Raw genomic sequence first — 20,703 nt, forward strand, 5'->3', positions numbered from 1 at the left:
GTTGCCTGCTGCTCCCCATGTCCCTCCTCTCCTCCACCCCCTCCCCCACCAAGCCCCCGCCGCCTGCTGCTCCCCGTGTCCCTCCTCTCCTCCAACCCCCTCCCCCACAAAGCCCCCGCCGCCTGCCGCTCCCCGTGTCCCTCCTCTCCTCCAACCCCCTCCCCCACGAAGCCCCCGCCGCCTGCCGCTCCCCATGTCCCTCCTCTCCTCCAACCCCCTCCCCCACCAAGCCCCCGCCGCCTGCTGCTCCCCACGTCCCTCCTCTCCTCCAACCCCCTCCCCCACCAAGCCCCCGCCGCCTGCCGCTCCCCGTGTCCCTCCTCTCCTCCACCCCCTCCCCCGCCAAGCCCCCGCCGCCTGCCGCTCCCCATGTCCCTCCTCTCCTCCAACCCCCTCCCCCACCAAGCCCCCGCCACCTGCCGCTACCCGTGTCCCTCCTCTCCTCCACCCCCTCCCCCGCCAAGCCCCCGCCTCCTGCCGCTCCCTATGTCCCTCCTCTCCTCCACCCCCTCCCCCGCCAAGTCCCCACCACCTGCCGCTCCCCACGTCCCTCCTCTCCTCCAACCCCCCCCACCAAGCCCCTCCTGCCTGCCACTCCCTGCGTCCCTCCTCTCCTCCCTGCCTCCCCTGCAAGGTCCCTGCCGCCTGCCACTCCCTGCATCCCTCCTCTCTTCCCTGACTCTCCCATGCGGCCCCCGCCACCTGTCACTCCCTACATCCCTCTCTGCTCCACCCCTCTCCCGTGCGAGGCCTCCACTGCCCGCAGGGATGCGGCAGGCAGGGGGACCTTGCTGGAGAGGAGGGGGAGGAGAGGAGGGATACGGTGGGCGGGGGGACCTTGCGGGGAGGAGAGGACGGATACGGCAGGCGGGGGGACCTTGCGGGGAGGAGAGGACGGATACGGCGGGCGGGGGGACCTTGCGGGGAGGAGAGGACGGATACGGCGGGCGGGGGGACCTTGCAGGAGAGGAGGGGGAGGAGAGGAGGGATACGGCGGGCGGGGGGACCTTGCAGGAGAGGAGGGGGAGGAGAGGAGGGATACGGCGGGCGGGGGGACCTTGCAGGAGAGGAGGGGGAGGAGCGGAGGGATACGGTGGGCGGGGGGACCTTGCAGGAGAGGAGGGGGAGGAGAGGAGGGATACGGCGGGCGGGGGGACCTTACAGGAGAGGAGGGGGAGGAGAGGAGGGATACGGCGGGCGGGGGGACCTTGCAGGAGAGGAGGGGGAGGAGCGGAGGGATACGGTGGGCGGGGGGACCTTGCAGGAGAGGAGGGGGAGGAGAGGAGGGATACGGCGGGCGGGGGGACCTTGCAGGAGAGGAGGGGGAGGAGAGGAGGGATACGGCGGGCGGGGGGACCTTGCAGGAGAGGAGGGGGAGGAGCGGAGGGATACGGTGGGCGGGGGGACCTTGCAGGAGAGGAGGGGGAGGAGAGGAGGGATACGGCGGGCGGGGGGACCTTACAGGAGAGGAGGGGGAGGAGCGGAGGGATACGGTGGGCGGGGGGACCTTGCAGGAGAGGAGGGATACGGCGGGCGGGGGGACCTTGCAGGAGAGGAGGGGGAGGAGCGGAGGGATACGGTGGGCGGGGGGACCTTGCAGGAGAGGAGGGGGAGGAGAGGAGGGATACGGCGGGCGGGGGGACCTTGCAGGAGAGGAGGGATATGGTGGGCAGGGGGACACTTTGTGGGGGAGGGGGATAGAGGAGGGGCGTGGGGCAGCGGGGGCCTTGCATGGAAGGGGCAGGAGTGGTGGAGAGGAGGGACTCAGCCAGGCAGTGGCTGATGGTGGGGGCCTCAGGGAAGGGGCAGAGCAGGGACGGGAAGAGATGGAGTGCAAGCGGGGCCACCATGGCCCAGGTATCCTACGGCAGGTCGACACAGGCTGCACTGCGGGGCTTAGGTTCTCCTGGCCTATTATACCTGCCACCTATGGACCTGGGGTTTTACTGGTGGACCTTGTGCTTACAGGAAGAGGGTGGGGCAGAGGTATGTGTGTGACAAAGAGAGGTTTCACAACTAAGCTGACTGTCCGGGGAAGGCAGAGGAGGGCATACCTCCCTGATTTCATTTTTACCTAAGACAGGACTGAAGTGATAGAAGGTAAAACATGACTCATCAGGGATGTGCCGTGAACTTAAGGGCTCTGGCCTGGCTTCTCAAAGGTATTTAGTCACCTAATGCCCACTGAAATCTGTGCCTCAATCCTCAGCCTCTAGTCCAGCTGCTTTTGTGCTGTTCAGGGAGATAGTGGTCCTAAAAGGGGACGGGAGTGAAGGCTACCCACTGCCGTGGGCTGGGCTGGGCTTCCACGGCTTCTGGGCTCTCTAGCAGCCTCTCTTCTTGGGCAAACTTCTTTTCCTGCCTCCCCACTCTCTGGCCAGCTTCACCGTTTCAAGTTCCCCTTCTCCAGGTAGAGCATGGTCTGCAGGTGCACTTAATTGGCACTGCTTGTGAGCATGGACACTCCTTAGGCTTGTGGGGTGTGTCCCATCACAATGTACCCTAACTACAAAGTCACACAGGGAATCTGTGGCTGAGCTGGGACCCGAACATACATCTCTCGAATCTAACCACAAGATTAACCTTCCCATCTGATAAGCAACACACCTGCATGGTGCTTAACAGACAAATAGAAAACACAGAATCTGCCCAGCAGACTTTACATTCTCAGGTAAGGTGCAACCTGAAGAGTGATTGAAAACACTCTGCCAGATCTTCAGCAGGTGTAAATTAGATCAGAGGTCCCCAAAGTGTGGGGCACGCCCCCTTAGGGGTCGCGGAGGAAAGTTCAGGGGGCTGAGGTCTGGGCCAGCCCGCATGGGAGGCGGGGAGGGAGTGCCACCCAGTTCTGCTCCTGGCCCCAGCCCCGGGCCTGGCTGCTGGCCCCACACCTGGGGCTCCACTCCTGGCCCTGCGCATGGGGCCCCAGCTGCTGGCCCCGGGTGGGTCTCCACTCCCAGCCTTGCCGCCACTCCCAGCTGGAGCCCCAGCTTCGGTCCCCCTACCCCTGTCCACATTTCCCCTGAAGCCACAATCCCACTCCCGGCCCTGGTAAGGGGGGGCGTGATCCTGAGAAGTTTGGGGACCACTGGTATAGACCAATTGACACCAGCTGAGGATCTGGCTCTCTGGCGGGAGAGGAGAATGGAGGAGAACTGTAGCTGCACTGAGCTGAGGTCATAGCTTTAGCTCAAGCGGTGCGTGTCATAGAGGTACTAAGGGGTGTTTGTTTATTTTTGACACTTCTGTGTGAATGCTTTAAAGAGGAGGTCTGGGGCTTCTCCACTGCAATAACACAGGCTAAGAAGCCAAATCAGATCACTCCCTTCTCCTAATTAATTTTTCAATAAGATGTCACTATTGTGAAGGCTACGACAGCAAACCAGCTGTGCCAACTAAACACAATCCTGAGACCCTTGGAAGCAGCTCCTGATCTTGATTAGGCTTGTGCAAATTTGGAGTAACTCCTTTACATTCACTGGCCCGAACTGATTGGCAATGATACCTTACGCTATTTGGGCACATCTTAGAATATGCCAATGACATGAAATATATGAATGACAATGTGCTTCATTTTTTTAAGTGTGAAACCTCCTTGCAAAGACTTGGTAGTGCACCCTACTCACCAGTGTTGTCCTGCTGCTTGGTGTTTTTTATGTATGCAGAGAATTTGGAGAAGATATCTATCCCCGCAGTGTTTGATTCATGATGTGTAGCAGCCAGCTTGGGGTACCTGAAAAGGAGAGGAGCAGTCTGGAAAATAATGTTCTATTGTTACCAACAATATACTGATAATCACAAATGCTGTTTAGAGAAAGAGGGGGGGAAAATATCCCTATTCCCGGAACTGTAATTATGGCTGTCATTTATCTCAGCAGGACAGCTTGGCAAACCCCTTTTAATAATACTGCTGTCCTGGGAAGCCAGGCATTTGGAGAGTTACATGGTGATGGTTTTATGACAAGCGCTTAATGTGAACAGCAGCCAAGGTACAGTGGCCTTAAATCAGAAAGAGGCATAGATTTCTAGCAGGGTGTGGGGGAGTTTGGCAGCAAACTCCCTCTATTATCAATGGCAGACCTGTGCTTAATTCCCGGTGCTGAAAATATAGCCTAGAATGTAACAGCAAGGAGTATTAGTATAACAAAGGGGGACGAATGTGGAGTTTTGATTGTGTGTGTTTTTTTTAAAGAGACATCTGTTACAAAGGAGCATATTGATTTGAAAGACCAGAGCAGATTAAGGGCTTGATCTAAAGCCCACTGAAGTTAACATAAGGATGCATATCTGATCTCCTGCATCCAGCACTGGCCAACAGCTGATGAGTCAATAGAAGGTGAAAACATCCTTTTATGCAGCTAGACATTTTTCAGATTCATAGAACTTGAGGTCAGAAGGGACCATTAGTTCATTAATACAACCTCTTGTATAGCACAAGCCAAATAATTTCACCCAGTTACTCCTGTTTTGAGACCAATAATTTGGGTTTGGCTAAAGCAGATCTCCCAGAAAGGCATCCAGTCTTGATCTGAAGATATCAAGAGATGGGGAATCTACCACTACTCTTGGTAGTGTGTTCCAATGATTAATCACCCTCTCTGTTAAATATTTGTGCTTTATTTCTATCTTGAATTTGTCTGGCTTTCATTTCTTGTCATGCCTTTCACCCCTAGATTATAAATCCTTTTAGTACCTGGTATTTTCTTGCTATGAAGCTATTTAGACATTGTAGACAAGTCACCTCTCAATCTTCTTTTTTGCTAAACTAAACATATTGAATTCCCTTAGTCTCTCACTATAAGGCATTTTCTCCAGCCTTCAAATAATTTGTGGTGCTCTTCTCTACATCCAGTCCAATTTTTCAATATCCTTTTTAAAATGTGGACACCACAAACGGACAAACTATTCCAGTTTCGGTCTCACCAAGGTTTTGAACAGAGTGTTGTGCTGTGTGTTAGGAGAAAACATCCTGCAAGTATTAATCATGCAAGCAGTCTTTACACATGCAAGCAGAACCAGTGAAGTCAGCTGGACTGTTCTATGGGTAAAGACTATTCCAGTTGCAGGACTGGGAGCTTCTTATAAGCTCCATTCCTAATAAACTCTGACAGTAAAGCACAATTTGTTACTTTGGAGGTGCAAGCATCTCCTCCAGGAACTCTTCGATTTTGTTGATATCTGTCTTGACCTCTCCATTAAAAGTCAAGAATGGCGGGTGGGTTCCAGGGGCCAAATTGTGTAGATCAGCTGGCTTTCTGCAGAGAGACAAGGAAAATTCATGTTATCACCAGACATTTATTATCATAGAGCCCTACTGATGTTCATGGCACTCAGGAAACCAGTCACTTGTACCCCCTTATTTCATTCAGTATTCACAGTATTTTGAAAGAGTCCTATTTAATACACAAAATAAATTTTTTCTACAAATAATCAAGAAACTGAATCTCAACTGCTCTGTCGTGTGTCTTTGGCACTATGTGCCTGATGCAAAGCCCACTGAAGCCAATGGGAGGGGGAGTGTCTTTCGAATAAAGAGCAAACTATGGGCTATTGTGATGGTTTTCAAATAAATTAACCAATAACTTGTTACCTTTTCAGGTCAACTGTGGTGACATTAAATACAACCCCTTTGAGCCAGAGGATCATGAAGAGACGCTGTGAAAAAGGACAGTTCCCAATACTCTCTCCATCAATACCAGCCTAGGGAAAAGAAAGGGAAAATAATGAGTATGCACTATGGACTCTGCTCACATCCCATGAGAGGGAAAACTGGATATCGACATAAAAATTACCAGACTGAAAATAAACAATACTAGGCAACAGCAATGTAGGTTATCACCAACAGAGTAATGGAATTACTCCAGGCTTAGCTTTGGCCAGTAGTTTGAGTGAATATCCTAGCCCCTATCATGACACAAGGTCTGGCTAGGGAAAGTGGGTCCCTAGCCATTGTTTAGCTAGTTTCTGGAACATTGTATAGACTCTTAATTTTCCCTTTCCACATAAAATAGGCTGTGTAACAGAGCTGTTAGAAAACTCAGGGGCAGGTCTTCAGCTGATGTAGATTGTCATTGTCACGGGACTTTGATGGACCTATGACACTTTCACACTAACGGAGGCTCTGCCCCACAGTCCCTACCAAAAAAGGATCCAGGAGAAGACTTCCAAATCAGAATCCAAGCATTTCCAACATCCAGGGATATTTGGATCTGGAGTTCTAGTTTACATCAATAGAAGAAATAGGGCTCAAACTAAGACATTTGGATCCAGACCAAAATCTGAACTTTTGCAGAGTTCAAGGGAGATGTCTTCACCAGAGTTCCAGTCTGTGCCCATCCCTAGTAGCTATTGAGTTTCTTACAAACAGCTGCAAGACAATAAAAAACTGCTAGTCTTAGCATTGAGGAAATGGCCTGTTTTTTCCTTCAGAAGTTTATGGTCTTTAGCCATGCAAAGATATAAATAACACTGGCTAAGCTGAGCAAAAACTGTATCCAAGGTCAACATCCTTGCATAATAATTACCAGGGTGGCCAAAGCTTTCAGGATGATAATGGTTTTGATAAACTTAATTTTAATTTGTGGTATCATAGTGTTTAAAAGATTCTTATGATTCTGGTGAAGCAACCAACCTTCCCTTGTTTACTCATATGGGTTGAATAACTATGATTTATGCATACAGAGTATGTCTGGGATATGGGTGATTAAATAATTTAGCAAATACGTGTTCTTTTCTTTTGAAAAAATACTGCATTACTGTCATAAGTTTGCAAGTTTTGTCTCCTTGGTACTGAAGCTGAGAGGCAGCATTAGTGTGTTCTAGAGCAGGAATCACTTCTAATTACCTACAGCTCTGCAAAAGGTTTGTGTAGGCGGCGAAATAGTCCCGCTATTGTGGGAACTTTCCTGGCTTATACACTACCTGGTGAAGTGGGCTAGTGAAAGGATCTGAGTCCTTGCTCCCACTTCCTTTACCCAGAGGCCTTCCTGCCCTCGAGGGCTCCCCTTCCACTCTCCTGTGTGGCAGAGTCCTCATGGCCCCAACAAGGCCAGGCCCAGGATTCCTGGAGGGTTCGATCCCCAATCTTGTTGTGGTCACTTAGGGCAGGGGCTAGAGTGTCCCCACTCTGGGGTGCTCTCTCTGCACTGGAAGCTTCCCTGACCCACTGATCATTACATACAGTTCAAAGCAAATACAATTTATTAAACAGCAATCAATTTTTAAAAAGATAAGGAAAAAATGGGAAAGTTTAAAAGGAAAACACATAACTCCGCTCTGTGGCACTGGGACATCACAACCAGCAGACTCTGGAATATAAGGGAAGTTCAGAGTCTGCTCCTCACACATCCCAGGCCTCCTTCTCAGGCCCTGGTTGTGCTGCAGGGATGCTGCGGGCAAGACACTTGCTCTATGCTCTGACAGTGGCCACATGCCTTCCCGCTCTATGTGGCAGGACCCTTCTTCCCAGCGTCAGCCCCCACCCCCATCAGGATTACAATCCCTGCCCCCCCCCCCCCCCCAAGTCTGGCCTGCAAGGCATCTTGGCTGGGGTGTCTCCCCGCACTCTATCCAGCTGGCTGCTCACCGCACCCGGCTCTAGACTGCCCCAGCTCCAGCTCCGCTCTGCCTCAGCACTGATGCTGCTCTGCCTCCAGCCCCCTGGGCTGCTTTTCTGATCCTCTGGCTCTGGTTGCTATAGCTCTGCTCCCAGCACAGGTCTGCTCTCTGGACTGCTTCTGTGGCTCTGCTCCAGCACTGGCCTGCTTCCTGGGCTGCTTCTCTAGTTTTCTGGCTGGCAGACTACTCCCCAGCTCAGCTTGGGCCCCTGCTCTCTCCTTAGCTCAGCCCCACCCTGTTCCGGGCAATTCCAGCTCAATCACATGGAGGATGGGATCCCCCTGGCCCCTGAGTCCCAACTCCCTCATTAGGCTGCCTGCCCTGTCAATCAGTCTGACTTGGAGGACTGGCCTCTCCCTATTGTTTCCAGGGACTGTCAGTCTCAGGGTCCTGATTTCCCATCGATCCTTCCCCTTCCTTTTGGTACTCAGAGCTAGCCAACCAAAAAAACCCACACTGAGTTTTAGTAAGGGGACAATGGTCCCCTTACATTTGCAATACAACCAGAAACCAGATAGAACTTGGCTGGTTTTTCCAAACTTGGGCTGTTTTGTTGAAAGATTTGCTGCTAAAGGTCATGAACCTTTCAGGTGACCAGGGCTCATTTTAAGGTGAGCCTGTGTTTGCAGAGACATTAGATTGACTCAATCTGCTAAATTCCAATTGATTTTTCCAGTCTTTTAGGAAGATAGGGGCCATTTGAAAAACTCTAATTTGGATCTAGGTTCAGATTAAAACACTCTGAGTTTGAGGACATTCAAATCTGAAGGTTTGGTTCGAGTGTCTCTCTACTTGAAACCATGGATTCATCATGCATTTGATTTTGACACGGAAATAGCAGAACCTGGGGTAAAGCTGAAGGAAATACATTTGCACAAATCCCTGGGAAGTGGAGTAGCCCAGTTTTGCACAGCTCTGCAACATAACATAGTTATTTCTGTTCTGCAAATTGCATGGTAAGATCAGACACTGAGTTACCATGGAAAACTGGGCACTTCCACGTTGTTGGACCCAAGTAATTATTGTGAAATTACACCCATTAAACCAGCGCCAGTGCCTGTTAACTTCTTACTTTTCCTGAAATGAGGGTAGTGCTATAAGTGGATATGCTGGCCTGAAGCCAAATTCTCCTCTCCTGAATATCATAGCAATTCCACTGAAGCTACAGCCAGCCTATTATATGGATAAACATTTGGAGAACAATATAATGGCCACTGAGTCCAAGGAGAGATCAGTGTAGACAATGGGCCTTACATATGTCTCGTTTACACTGGTTTATTAATTCCATTGTGTGATTCACTGTTGCCCAGCCCTTTGTGCGAAGTGGTTGTGAAATGTCACCACAGGTCACACAGCCTGTCAGTGGCAAAGTGGACAGTAGAACCCACCTAAGTTCCCTCTAAGCTACGCGGCCACACAGCTGCCTAGTAAGCCCTGCACAGGGGCTCAGGGCTGCAGCGGGGAGAGGCGCCCCACCCCGCCAGCCCCAGCGTGGACCAGCCCCGGATTTCCTGCAGCCGGGGTAGAGGATCCCCTTCCTCAGCCCGGCCCAGGCCTGCCACACATCACCTTTGTACTGGTGCACATAACAAAATTCTCTCTTTGCAGAAAATACAGGCAAGGTTCTGTTAGTTCAGTGAGTCTTCCCTCATTACTAATAATAGCAGCCAGTATTTTAATATGCAACAGTCAGAACAAGAGAAAAAACCTTACATAGGTAATAACTTCAGAGGGCAAGCCGGACATTCTTGGATCATTTGTGAAGTCTATTAATATGCCAGGAAGAGAAGGGAGCTTCGAGGCTTGCTCAGATTGAGTAAGTTTGCATGATAGCATCTACATATCAATTAAATAAAAGCCCATTATATACTTGTCTAGGACAACATAGAGAATAAATACCATTTTAGTTCAAATAAAAAGCCAACGCAGTGGACAAGGAAGAGAGAGGCTAATAACTGGCAAATTGAAGAAATTAGATTTGTTCTTGCTGCTATTCAAATTGAATTTGCCATAGAAAAGCAACTGCATACGTGGTCTCTATTGCATAGTGAAGTGGATCAGACATTCATTCATAAGACAGAAACTTGACGATAGATGTTTCCTCACCAGATTTAATGCTCACACTTTTTTCCTGATGGTGACTGGGGTTGTATTTGGGGATTGTATGTTGGTGGTTCAGGAGCTAAGCTAAAATTTTCTGGAAATTTATATTTCTTAAAGTATCTGGAGTGTAAGGGATATATCTATGGAAGGGTAACAAAGCTCTCATGACTGCTCAGAAATCACTTCTTGCCCTCAGAAACACTGATCAGCCAATGCCTATATGTTCTAGTGAATAAGGGCCTGACCTTGCATATCTTAATGCATATGAGTGATCCTTACTCATGTGATTAATGAGTACTTTAAGGTTTGCAGGATCAGACTCTTACTGCTTATAACTTGATAATACTATAGAGTTTGTGGGGAGTGGGATTTCTCTAGAACTGTCTCCCTCCATCTTTGAAACATCCCAGTTTGCTCATGTGGTGTCAATTAAACTCAGAGGAATTTAACTGCTAGTAAAAGGTGTCTGTTATTTTTCTGATTACCCTCCAGATTCTTAAATACTAAAAGTCCAATTACAAGAGGGTCCTCCCCTGGAACTCAGTATAAACATATTAGGACAACTCCACCATCTCACCAGCTGCTTGCCTCTAAGTGGGTCGGGGGAAGAATGAATGGGATGTTCTGTCCTATTACATATAGGAGACTCCTCCGTACATAGTTCAGCTACTTTTATTTTATTAATTCTACAATGCAGGGTAGAGGAGAGCAGGGGGGTTGGTAATTCACTGAAGAACAAAATCAGGTGGGTTTAAAAACAGGTGTCAGTAACTTTGAGCCTGATTCAAGTATTTATTAATAGTATCAGTCAGTACCTAGAGACCCCAACCGCTGTCCAATGTAGTTAATAACTGTGATCAACAGACTCTAAGTGCAAGCTATTATATCTAGTAAATGTAATAGGCTCTCTCACTCATTCCTGAAATAGTCCAGCTGGTGTGCCCACTCTGATATACCATCTCACAGAGGGAAATGAACATTATTTTAATTAACCTTAAAAAAAACATGCAGCTTCACTTCCAATTATTCCCAGAAAGCAACAACTTGAAAGGCAAAGCAATACTGTCATTAATTATGGTAATAAAAATGACTAAGCATCCAGTTTAAGTATTGTAGCAGAATATTGGAAAGTGCTGGATTTCTGGAGGATCAGGATGTATTCAGAGCCATCTTATCTCCTTGTGTTTTAATTTTTCACTGTACTGGGATCATTCTGCATAATGGTATGAAGTTTTTTTCAGGTCCCTTTGGACACTGTGGCTTGTATGCAGATGTTTTTGATAATGCTCATATAATTTTCTTTTTCAAAGGGATTTTAACAAGTTAGCAGAAACAGGAACACTAATTGATCTACATATTTCCTGGTGAGGATTAACGAGAGATTCAGTTTTATCGTTCTTACTATCAAAATCTAATTTCATGCTACACAGCATTACGCCCTCTCTGTTTTATAATTGGGAAGGAGTCTGCCTTTTGACACTTACTCTAGTTACTCTTAGAACCCCAGGGGGAAGTAAAAACCCTATCTGAAATGTAGACCAAGCCAGGAAATGTCCTATTTATTGTGCCATATTAAATATTTACAAGATGAGCTCAAGCATGCCAATGCATTCCTGTAGTGAAGAGCTTCTAGTCTTTTTTCCGTAAGATGTTCTTGTCCAAATATTAAAGCCAGTGTGCTGTTTGGAGTGCCATCAATGGAGAGACAAGCTAAGAAGGGTATATTCATAGTGTGGTACTGTTAGGTCTCCATTAAGAACTTAATCGGGTATCATAGGCATTGTGTAAGACAGGACTTTCTCGTTGACTGTAACCCCGGTTCTTGAAAGCATTTAACTATGAGCTGAAATACAGGGTAACTATATGCTTGTCTTCATGCATGTACTTAAGTCCCATTAACTTCAATAGGAGTTAAGCATGTATTCAAGTACTTTCCTGAACAGGAGCCTATAATAGCAATACATTCTCAATTTAACGTTTAAACTTTGTTGGACTCCTTCCAAGACTTCAGCTCTTGTTGCTTGGAATTTCCTCTAACAATCCTGAAAAAATACATATACTTGGAAATGGCACCATTGGTGGATGTGCCAAATAGGAATGGAATATTTGCTAGAGAAACTGGAGGGATAGTAACAAAAAGGAAGAGCTGAGGTTCTTCAGCCAGCTCCACAAAAGCCAGCCAACAGTGGTGTTCATATTTGGTCCCAAAACCCTACATATTTTATATTCATTTAAACCAAACTTGGTCAGCATTATTAGCCACTTGGCTGATTTGCATTCCTGCAGCATTTAGAATTTTGTGTGTGTGTGTGTAAGGGCGCTGCACACCTGTGGCCCTTAGGATCTTAACAGGGGCAGAACTGCATTTGGGAGATCCCTCAGGTATTTATAGTGAGGAACTATTTTCTTCAGATCTTATTCATACACAAATAGTGCCATTTTCTAACCCTTGCTGTTCAACTGAATGCTAGTCTGAACAGTCAGATGGCTTGATCCTTCCCTGAGGAGTTACCACTGAATCTCATAATTAATAATCAAAGTGTTAATTAAGTGGCATGTTGGAGAGAGCCAGTGAACATGCATTTTGTGGGAGACACCCATTCAGAATCTGTGAGGGAAGGAGATAAGCCACTGGAAGCTGAACCTGCTCTGGGAATTTTTCACCATATGTAAGGAGATGCCTTCAAAGGTTGAGTTCACAATTTGCAAAGGCACAGTCTCTCATTATAACATAGCTTTGGGGAAAGTAGGATGGCTGTATGATTGGACACAGGATCAAGAACCAGGGATAAATGGCTTCCTATGTGACTTTAAGCAAGTTATTCAGTCTCTGTGCCTGAGGGTCCTTGTTTGTAAAAAGAGGGTAATAATATCCAGCTCCCAGGAATTTTGCCAGCCTTTATTAATTACCATTTGTGAAGTGATTTCAGATCCTCAGATAAAAGTGTAAAGTATTATTATTACTTTTGTGAGTCCAGCATGGTAAGAAAGGAATGCAGGCACAGCCATTCCAGGTAAGCCTATTAGTACTTTTAGCTCTACCTATAATAGTGGCCAATTAAGCTATTAACCTTTCGCCGTGATGAATTTATTTCTACTGTTTGCTTTTTGTCTCTTAACAAGTTTCTCATTCGTTACAATAATTTAACCTCTCACCTCAAAGCAGCGGGTTTCATTGCCATAGAAGCCTCTCATGAAGAATGTTCTCAAAGGCTTTTTGAAAATCAAAAAAAATGCGACCAAGATTTTCAAAAGTGACTAGTGGTTTGGGGTGCCTCCATGGCTGGTTGCCCAAACTGAGACACCTTAAAGAGGCCCAGTTCTCAGAGGGTGGGTGCTTAACACTTCCTGAAAATCAGGCCCCTTTAAGAGATATCAAATTGGGTACCCCAAAACTGAAGCACTTAAAACCATTAGCAAATTTTGAAAATGTTGGCTTAGATCTACCAGTTCTCCTTTATCCACTATTTTGCTGATTCTCAGAGAATTCTGGTATATTAAAAAGGCTCTAGAAGCCATGCTGCTTTGTCCCTATTATACTGCTAAGGTTGCTTACGTGAAGAACCTAAAAAGAAAAGGCGTACTTGTGGCACCTTACGAAAGCTTATGCTCAAATAAATTGGTTAGTCTCTAAGGTGCCACAAGTCCTCCTTTTCTTTTTGCGAATACAGACTAACACGGCTGTTACTCTAAAACCTTAGAGACTAACAAATTTATTTGAGCATAAGCTTTCGTGAGCTACAGCTCACTTCATCGGATGCATGCAGTGGGAAATACAGTGGGGAGACTTTATATACACAGAGAACATGAAACAATGGGTGTTACCATACAGACTGTAACAAGAGTGATCAGGAAAGGTGAGCTATTACCAGCAGAAGAGTGGGGGTGGGGGAAACCTTTTGCAGTGATAATCAAGGTGGGCCATTTCCAGCAGTTGACAAGAACAGTAGGGGGGAAATAAACAAGGGGAAATAGTTTACGTGGCAGAGTCAGTGCAATGTAATGAAGATGTCAACCACTTCTGATGTAAAAGGGGTTAACTATGAACAGAATATTTGGTATTTAGTCTAATAGCAAAAATTACTGTTTGTCCTATCCCTAATTCAGAGACTGTGATATGTTCTTTGCAGCCAGGATTCGGGACGTATCATTCCAATCCCCACTTATATTGATCATCTACTATTTAAAAAAAGAAGAGAACCCCAAGTGGTCTGCAAACCCAAATAAAAAGAGAACCATGTCTTGAGTCAATATATTGTTCTGATCAATCTCTCCTTCTTTATCTTGATAACAGTCAACATTATTAATTGGTTTATATACACATTCTAAAACAGACTGGAAGGTCATTGGCCGTGCCAGGAATAGGACACAGGCCTTCTGATCAATGGAATAGCTAGGAATGGAAATTTGGGTGGGCCCCAACTTATAGTGGACAGGCAATGATCAGAGAGCTTGGCTTGGCCCCTTTTTGGCTCTGGCACCTTGGGGTCCATTTCCTATCCACTGCCCAGTCCCCATCACCTCTCATGTAATGTACTGTTTCCCACATTGCAGAAGCAGCAGTCCCTGTTCTGCTCTGTACTGTTGCTGCAACTGCCTGGCTCTGTCTCTGTCTCTGTCTGCTTCTGGTTGCATGGCTGCCCATCCGTGGGCTAGGAGGAGCCCATACAGGTTAAGGACTATTTACAAAAGCTGGACATCCACAAACCCATGGGGCGGATCTAATGCATCCGAGGGTGCTGAGAGAGTTGGCTGATGTGATTGCAGAGCCATTATCTTTGAAAACTCGTGGCGATCGGGGGAGGTCCCAGACGATTGGAAAAAGGCAAATATAGTGCCCATCTTGGAAAAAGGCAAATATAGTGCCCATCTTGGAAAAAGGGAAGAAGGAGAATCCAGGGAACTACAGACCAGTCAGCCTCACCTCAAACCCTGGAAAAATCATGGAGCAGGTCCTCAAGGAATCCATTTTGAAGCACCTGGAGGACAGGAAGGTGATCAGGAATAGTCAACATGGATTCACCAAGGGCAAATCATGCCTGACCAACCTGATTTTCTTCTATGATGAGAAAACTGGCTCTGTGAATATGGGGAAAGCGGTGGACATGATATATCTTGAATTTAGCAAAGCTTTAGATATGGTCTCCCACAGTATTCTTTCCAGCAAGTTAAAAAAGTATGGATTGGATGAATGGACTATAAGGTGAATAGAAAATTGGCTAAATCATCAGGCTCAATGGGTAGTGATCAATGGCTCATGTCTAGTTGGCAGCCGGTATCAAGATGAGTGCCCCAGGGGTCGGTCCTGGGGCCAGTTTTGTTCAACATCTTCATTAATGATCTGGATAATGGGATGGATTGCAGCCTCAGCAAATTCAGGGATGACACTAAGCTGCAGGGAGAGGTAGATACACTGGAGGGTAGGGATAGGGTCCAGAGTGACCTAGACAAATTGGAAGATTGGGCCAAATTAAATCTGATGAGGTTCAACAAGGACAAGTGCAGAGTTCTGCACTTAGGACGGAAGAATCCCATGCACCGCTACAGGTTGGGGACTGAATGGTTAGGCAGCAGTTCTGCAGAAAAGGACCTCGTGGTTACAGTGGATGAGAAGCTGGATATGAGTCAACAGTGTGCCCTTGTTGCCAAGAAGGCTAACGGCATACTGGGCTGCATTAGTAGGAGCATTGCCAGCAGATTGAGGGAAGTGATTATTCCCCTCTATTTGGCACTAATGAAGCCACATCTGAAGTATTGCATCCAGTTTTTGTCCCTCCACTACAGAAAGCATGTGGACAAACTGGAGAGAGTCCAGTGGAGGGCAACAAAAATGATTAGGAGGTTGGGGCACATGACATAAGAGGAGAGGCTGAGGGAACTGGGCTTATTTAGTCTGCAGAAGAGAAGAGTGAGGGGGGTGGGATTTGATAGCAGCCTTCAACTACCTGAAGGGGGTTTCCAAAGAGGATGGAGCTAGGCTATTCTCAGTGGTGGCAGATGACAGAACAAGGAGCAATGGTCTCAAGTTGCAGTGGGGGAGGTCTAGGTTGGATATTAGGAAACACTATTTCACTAGGAGGGTGGTGAAGCACTGGGATGGGTTACCTAGGGAGGTGGTGGAATCTCCATCCTTAGAGTTTTTTAAAGCCTGGCTTGACAAAGCCCTGGCTGGGATGATTTAGCTGGGGTTGGTCCTGCTTTGAGCCGGGAGTTGGACTAGATGACCTCCTGAGGTCTCTTCCAACCCTCATCTTCTATGATCCTTTGACGTATCCACGAGACCACACTGCCTCTCTGCTTTCTCCTACACTGCCTTCTATACCTGGAACAACTTCCTGACTCTTTTTGCTCCCAATCTTCCCTGTCCTTCTTCAGATACTTCCTTAAAAGCCACTTCTTCATCTGGCTTCCCAGCACTGACCCCACTCCTGTATCTGTTTTAAAAGTGGAAATAGAACAGAATTCATGACCCCAGCAAACAATATTTGTACATTTACAAAGGAATTTACGCAGCTAATCTTATCCTGTACATTCTTCAACCTGTCCTTACACTTCACCGCTATCACATCTCGTTGTCCTATGCCTTACTTAGTTTGTGAGCTGCTCCAGGAAAAGTTGTCTGTAATTTCTGATTGTTTGTAAAGTGCCATAAATATTTATGGAATCATTTAAATAAATACATAATGATAAATTAAAACTCAACTCCTGGCACTCTAGAGTAACTGTGCTAACCCAGTATCTGCTAGACTCCTCACAGGAAGATGCACTAGTCACTGCAGGTTCCTGGGTAAATAAATATCGATGCTACCTGAATGTAACCACGATATAGCCATCCTCCTTGCTCTCAGTGCTAGGATTATGCTGATATAGCCCCTCACTTCTCTCTGCTCCTTCACAGATTCATAGGGTGAAAACCTAGCCCAATGATGTCAATGGGAATTTTGCCATTGACTTCAGTGGGGCTTGGATTTCACACATAGCTTTTAAGGCCAGAAGGGACAATTATAATATTCTTTTCTGACCTCTTGTGTAACACTGACCATAGATTTCACTCAGCAATTTCTGCATGAAGCCAACAAATTGTGGCTGAACTAGAACATATGTTTTAGAAAGATCGTCATGATAGTTATCCTGGACATAGAGTGGTAATAAAAGCCCCTCTAGTGGTACAAATTTGTACTGTAGTGGTGAATACCTGGCTCCATTGTAGCCAGTGGCAAAACTCCTATTGATTTCAGCGGTGCCAGGATTTCACTCAAGTTAACTAATGTACTGGTAGGTTTACCACCATTGGTAAAATATAATTTTCTTTCTTTCTCTCTTATTAGTTGTTGTGACAGGGTGTATGAACCCCATATTGACAGAGAAAGGGCTGGGGAGGCTCTGTATACTAAGGTAGCTCTGCCAGCCAGGTATGGTAGGGGGAGACCTTCAAAAAGAGGAAGCTGTAGCACACAAAGGTGGGAAGTCAGTGAAGGGTGTGACTAGAATAGTGGGAGGAACCCTCATGCCAGAAACTGCCCAGCAAAGAGGAGTCCAGCAAACCACAGGGGTAAGTCCAATAGGGAATGGCTGACTTGGTTACCCAACCATAAGGACTCCAGCAAAGCGGCTACCTGGGCACCCCTGTGATAAGGTGATGCCTCAGACCTTTTTTGCCTTCTTATTGACTCCAGGAGGGGCTTGGTTTGTGCTGACCTGAACTTTTGCTTTTCCCCCCACACAGAGGTGAAGTAAGCAGGCCCCTGAAGGGTGGGAATTGGGTGTCATGAGAGACCCCAGCCCAGTGAGGGAGGTGACTCTTTTTACAGTTGTGCTCTTGGGTGTGGGGTTGACTGGGTGGAAGGAAGGTCAGCTGCTGGGATCTGGGAGGACAGCTGGTTGTGGCTGGCAGGATTATGGTGATACCCAAGTGTGATGGGATATACAAACCCCACACTGAGCAATAAGGGGTTAAAGAAATATTCTGGGCCCAGCCAACCTTGCCTCACCACACCTGTAGCAAATGAGCCAACTGGAGGAAGTGTTAAATGAGCTGCTGCTTTGCCTTTTGGGGGCAGCCCAGAGAAGAGAGCAGACCTGCAGCTGCAGGAGATAGGAGCTGATGGAAGGCAGAATCTCCCCCTAAACAGCTGCCCAAAGGTCCCTCCCTGAGGCTAGGGAGGACCTTCTGCAGGGACAGCCTGAGAAAGAAGCATTCCCCTCTCCCCCTCACACAAACTCTGGACAGGATTGATCCCCCTTTATTTTTTGTTTGGACTACCCCAGCAGGGGGAAAGTGTTGGACTGAGCTGGCCCTGGGAAGCTGGGCCATACAGACAAAGGAGGCAATTGCTCCCTGAGAAGAAAGGAGAATGACCTCGCTACACACAGCCGCCAGGAGGTGCCTTGGGATGAGCAGACAACTCTCACGCTGCCTTACCTCAGATGGTGACTTAGGGACAATCTCGGGGAGGTGGTAAGGAAGTGGTCTAGGGAGGGCAGCCTTAAGCATCCTGGGCTGTTGCACTCAAAGGGCCCTGCGTCAGAGCCCGGTGAAGTGCGAGGGCCTGGGCTCCCCTACCAACAACCCCCCTGCAGGTCACAAGCACATGCCCTGACCTCTAAGCGGTGCTTCCCTACCAACCAACCCTGAGTGAGGGCCGTCACACTAGGAAATAGACACAAACTAATCACAACCAGTGTCATAAAGGTCAGCACTTTGACTCAAGCATCATATTTCACTATGGCTGTGTGTATTGTGACTAAGATTTTTTTTTTTTTTTTGCATTGGAAGCTGTAAGCACTTTGCATAAAATCATGAGTTGTTTACTCAGAGCACTACCATCCCGCCCTGCCTTGGCATATAGTAACATTAAATTGCTGCTCATTCTCTGCACACATTTAATGAAGTTTTCAGATTTTTGGAGGCTACACTCACAGGCCTGTATTCTTTCCTTGAACTTTGTGCACAGCTCCCATTGACTGACTACAATAATGGCACACCGGGCCTGTTGCTGCTCCCCATGGAGTCAATTGACAAATCTTCCATCAACTTCAGTAGGAGCAGAATCAGTATTCAGTTCTAGGCAAAGGCTGGATTCAATTTTTTTAAACAAATCTGTCTAGTTTCTGCCCATCAAATGTCCATGAAAGGACTCTAACTCTGAGAAAAAGATTTGAAGGCTTTGTAGCCTTCAGTCAGGCAGTCTGTCTTGGGTATTTATAGAGCACCATAGGGTATGGCTACACTGCCATAAAACACCTGTGGCTGGCCTGGGTCAGCTGACTTGAGTTTGCAGGGGTCAGGCTAAAGGGCTATAAAATTACCTTGTGGGCATTCGGGTTCTATGGGGTCTGAGATACCAGGCTCCAGGCCGAGCCCAAATGTTCAAACTGCAATTTTATAGCTCCTTAGCGTGAGCTCTGCCAGTCCAAGTCAGCTGACCCAGGCCAGCCACGGGTGTTTTATGGCAGTGTAGACATACCTATAGTTTCTATTGTAGAAAGTCCTATAGGCTGAGAGCCGAATGGATTTAATATTTTTTATTAAAAAGCAGTAGAAAATGAGGATTAGAGACAGATCACTGTCAGCAGATAAAGCGGCACTGGTAATGCAAATTATAGTAAAATGATTATTGTTTCCAGGGGAGATGAGGTGCAGATACACGAGTAGGTTCACAGTAATGATGCAAAGAGCTTTTGTCCCCACTGCATAGTGCTGGACTTCTGCATGTAGGTTCCTTGTAAGAAGTAAATCTGTGCACATCTGGAATTCAAATGTCTTAAAAATCTCTGAGCCTGGGACAGAGATCTCATCATGCTGTATATTCTGCAAATGCTGATGAATTGCAGCCAAATTTCCATGCCTCAAAGCAGAGTATCAGACTAACAAATAATAACAGCAGCCAGGTGCTGAAAGTTAACACTGAACCTGAAACTGGAGCTGTGGCTGAATTATTTATTGAAATTCCATTACTTTATTTGCACTATTAAAAGCCAGGCAAACCTGCAGGTATTGTAATATATGGACTAAAGGAGTTTTCTTTATGATAATATGAGAGCATTTCCTACCTAATCAGTTGGCCTCAGGCCATATTCTACCCTCGCTCAACAGTTGATCCGACAGGTTGCTGAGCACCACAAGAGAAGTGCTGACCATCTGCAATGCCTATTGATTTCACTGGGATTACGAGGGAACACAGCAACTCCTAAGAGATGCTCAGCGCTTTGCAGGATTAAACCTTTCTACCCCATTCAGCCCCACTGAAGACAATAGTGTTGCACAAGGTGTAAGTGAGTGCAGAGAGCTTACTCCTGAGAGGTGGTGAACATCTATAACTCTAATTGAAATCAGTTTGAGTTACAGATGCTCAGCACTCCTCAGTTTCAGATCCAGAATTTGGTTTAGGGTTTGCTTCTTGGTATCACTGTCTGTAGCACATGTCAAGACACTCAGTAGGCAAATGATTTACTTTAGGATTAATGTTTCTGTATGGGAGTATCTGGACCAATCCTCCTAGCAAAGTGAATATAAATCTAACAAACAAATTGGCTGTTCTCTTGCTATACACAGAGTAAACATAACAGTGTTTAGCATTCATGAGGATGTATGTGGCATCTTTAGTGCTTTCTACTAGGCAGATATACACTATTTTGTTCATCTGTCCATTTATACAGATGCAGGCTAAAATTCACCCATGCACCAACACGAAGTATGTGGGACTTAAGTAGAGCATAGTGGTTTCCAATGGCCGTCTACATGGGGCTGAATCATACCCTGGTTGGATATTACACCAATTAAGAAAGAAAATTATGAATCTGTAAATACCAGTATCTGAATACCAGACTCTAAGAGTTAAGCTCATCCAATAAGTGAACAGAAACATACCATGTGATTTGTGTCCAAGGCAACTTGATTTTTCAGTAACAAATGTTCACAAGAAACTGATAGAGGAGAAGTCACAGACACCGAGTTAGTGACAGAAATTGGTTAATGAGTAA

General features: G+C 46.8%; 1 protein-coding gene and 1 long non-coding RNA gene across 5 annotated transcripts in view; one reads left to right on the forward strand and one right to left on the reverse strand.

The window, feature by feature from the left end:
• Positions 1 to 20,703, reverse strand: part of CLIC5 (chloride intracellular channel 5) — a 119,404-nt gene that overhangs the window by 31,622 nt on the left and 67,079 nt on the right. For both annotated transcript variants that reach the window (XM_048845688.2, XM_048845689.2), the window contains exons 2-4: positions 5,591 to 5,700; positions 5,130 to 5,255; positions 3,627 to 3,733 (exon numbers count right to left, since the gene is read on the reverse strand). In XM_048845688.2, the coding sequence (XP_048701645.2) occupies positions 3,627 to 3,733; positions 5,130 to 5,255; positions 5,591 to 5,700 (343 nt within the window). The remainder of the gene's footprint in view (positions 1 to 3,626; positions 3,734 to 5,129; positions 5,256 to 5,590; positions 5,701 to 20,703) is intronic.
• On the forward strand, positions 1,759 to 6,720 carry LOC125634659 (uncharacterized). Of its 3 annotated transcripts, none has more exons than XR_012667543.1 (3): positions 1,759 to 1,986; positions 4,193 to 4,336; positions 5,599 to 6,720. It is a non-coding gene; the product is annotated as an uncharacterized LOC125634659 (long non-coding RNA). The 3 variants fall into 3 exon arrangements; XR_012667542.1 differs by lacking the exon at positions 1,759 to 1,986 and adding an exon at positions 1,993 to 2,162; XR_007355982.2 differs by lacking the exon at positions 1,759 to 1,986 and adding an exon at positions 2,171 to 2,671.

The sequence above is a fragment of the Caretta caretta genome, chromosome 3 (genome assembly GCF_965140235.1).
Source record: "Caretta caretta isolate rCarCar2 chromosome 3, rCarCar1.hap1, whole genome shotgun sequence".
Taxonomy (NCBI): domain Eukaryota; kingdom Metazoa; phylum Chordata; order Testudines; family Cheloniidae; genus Caretta; species Caretta caretta.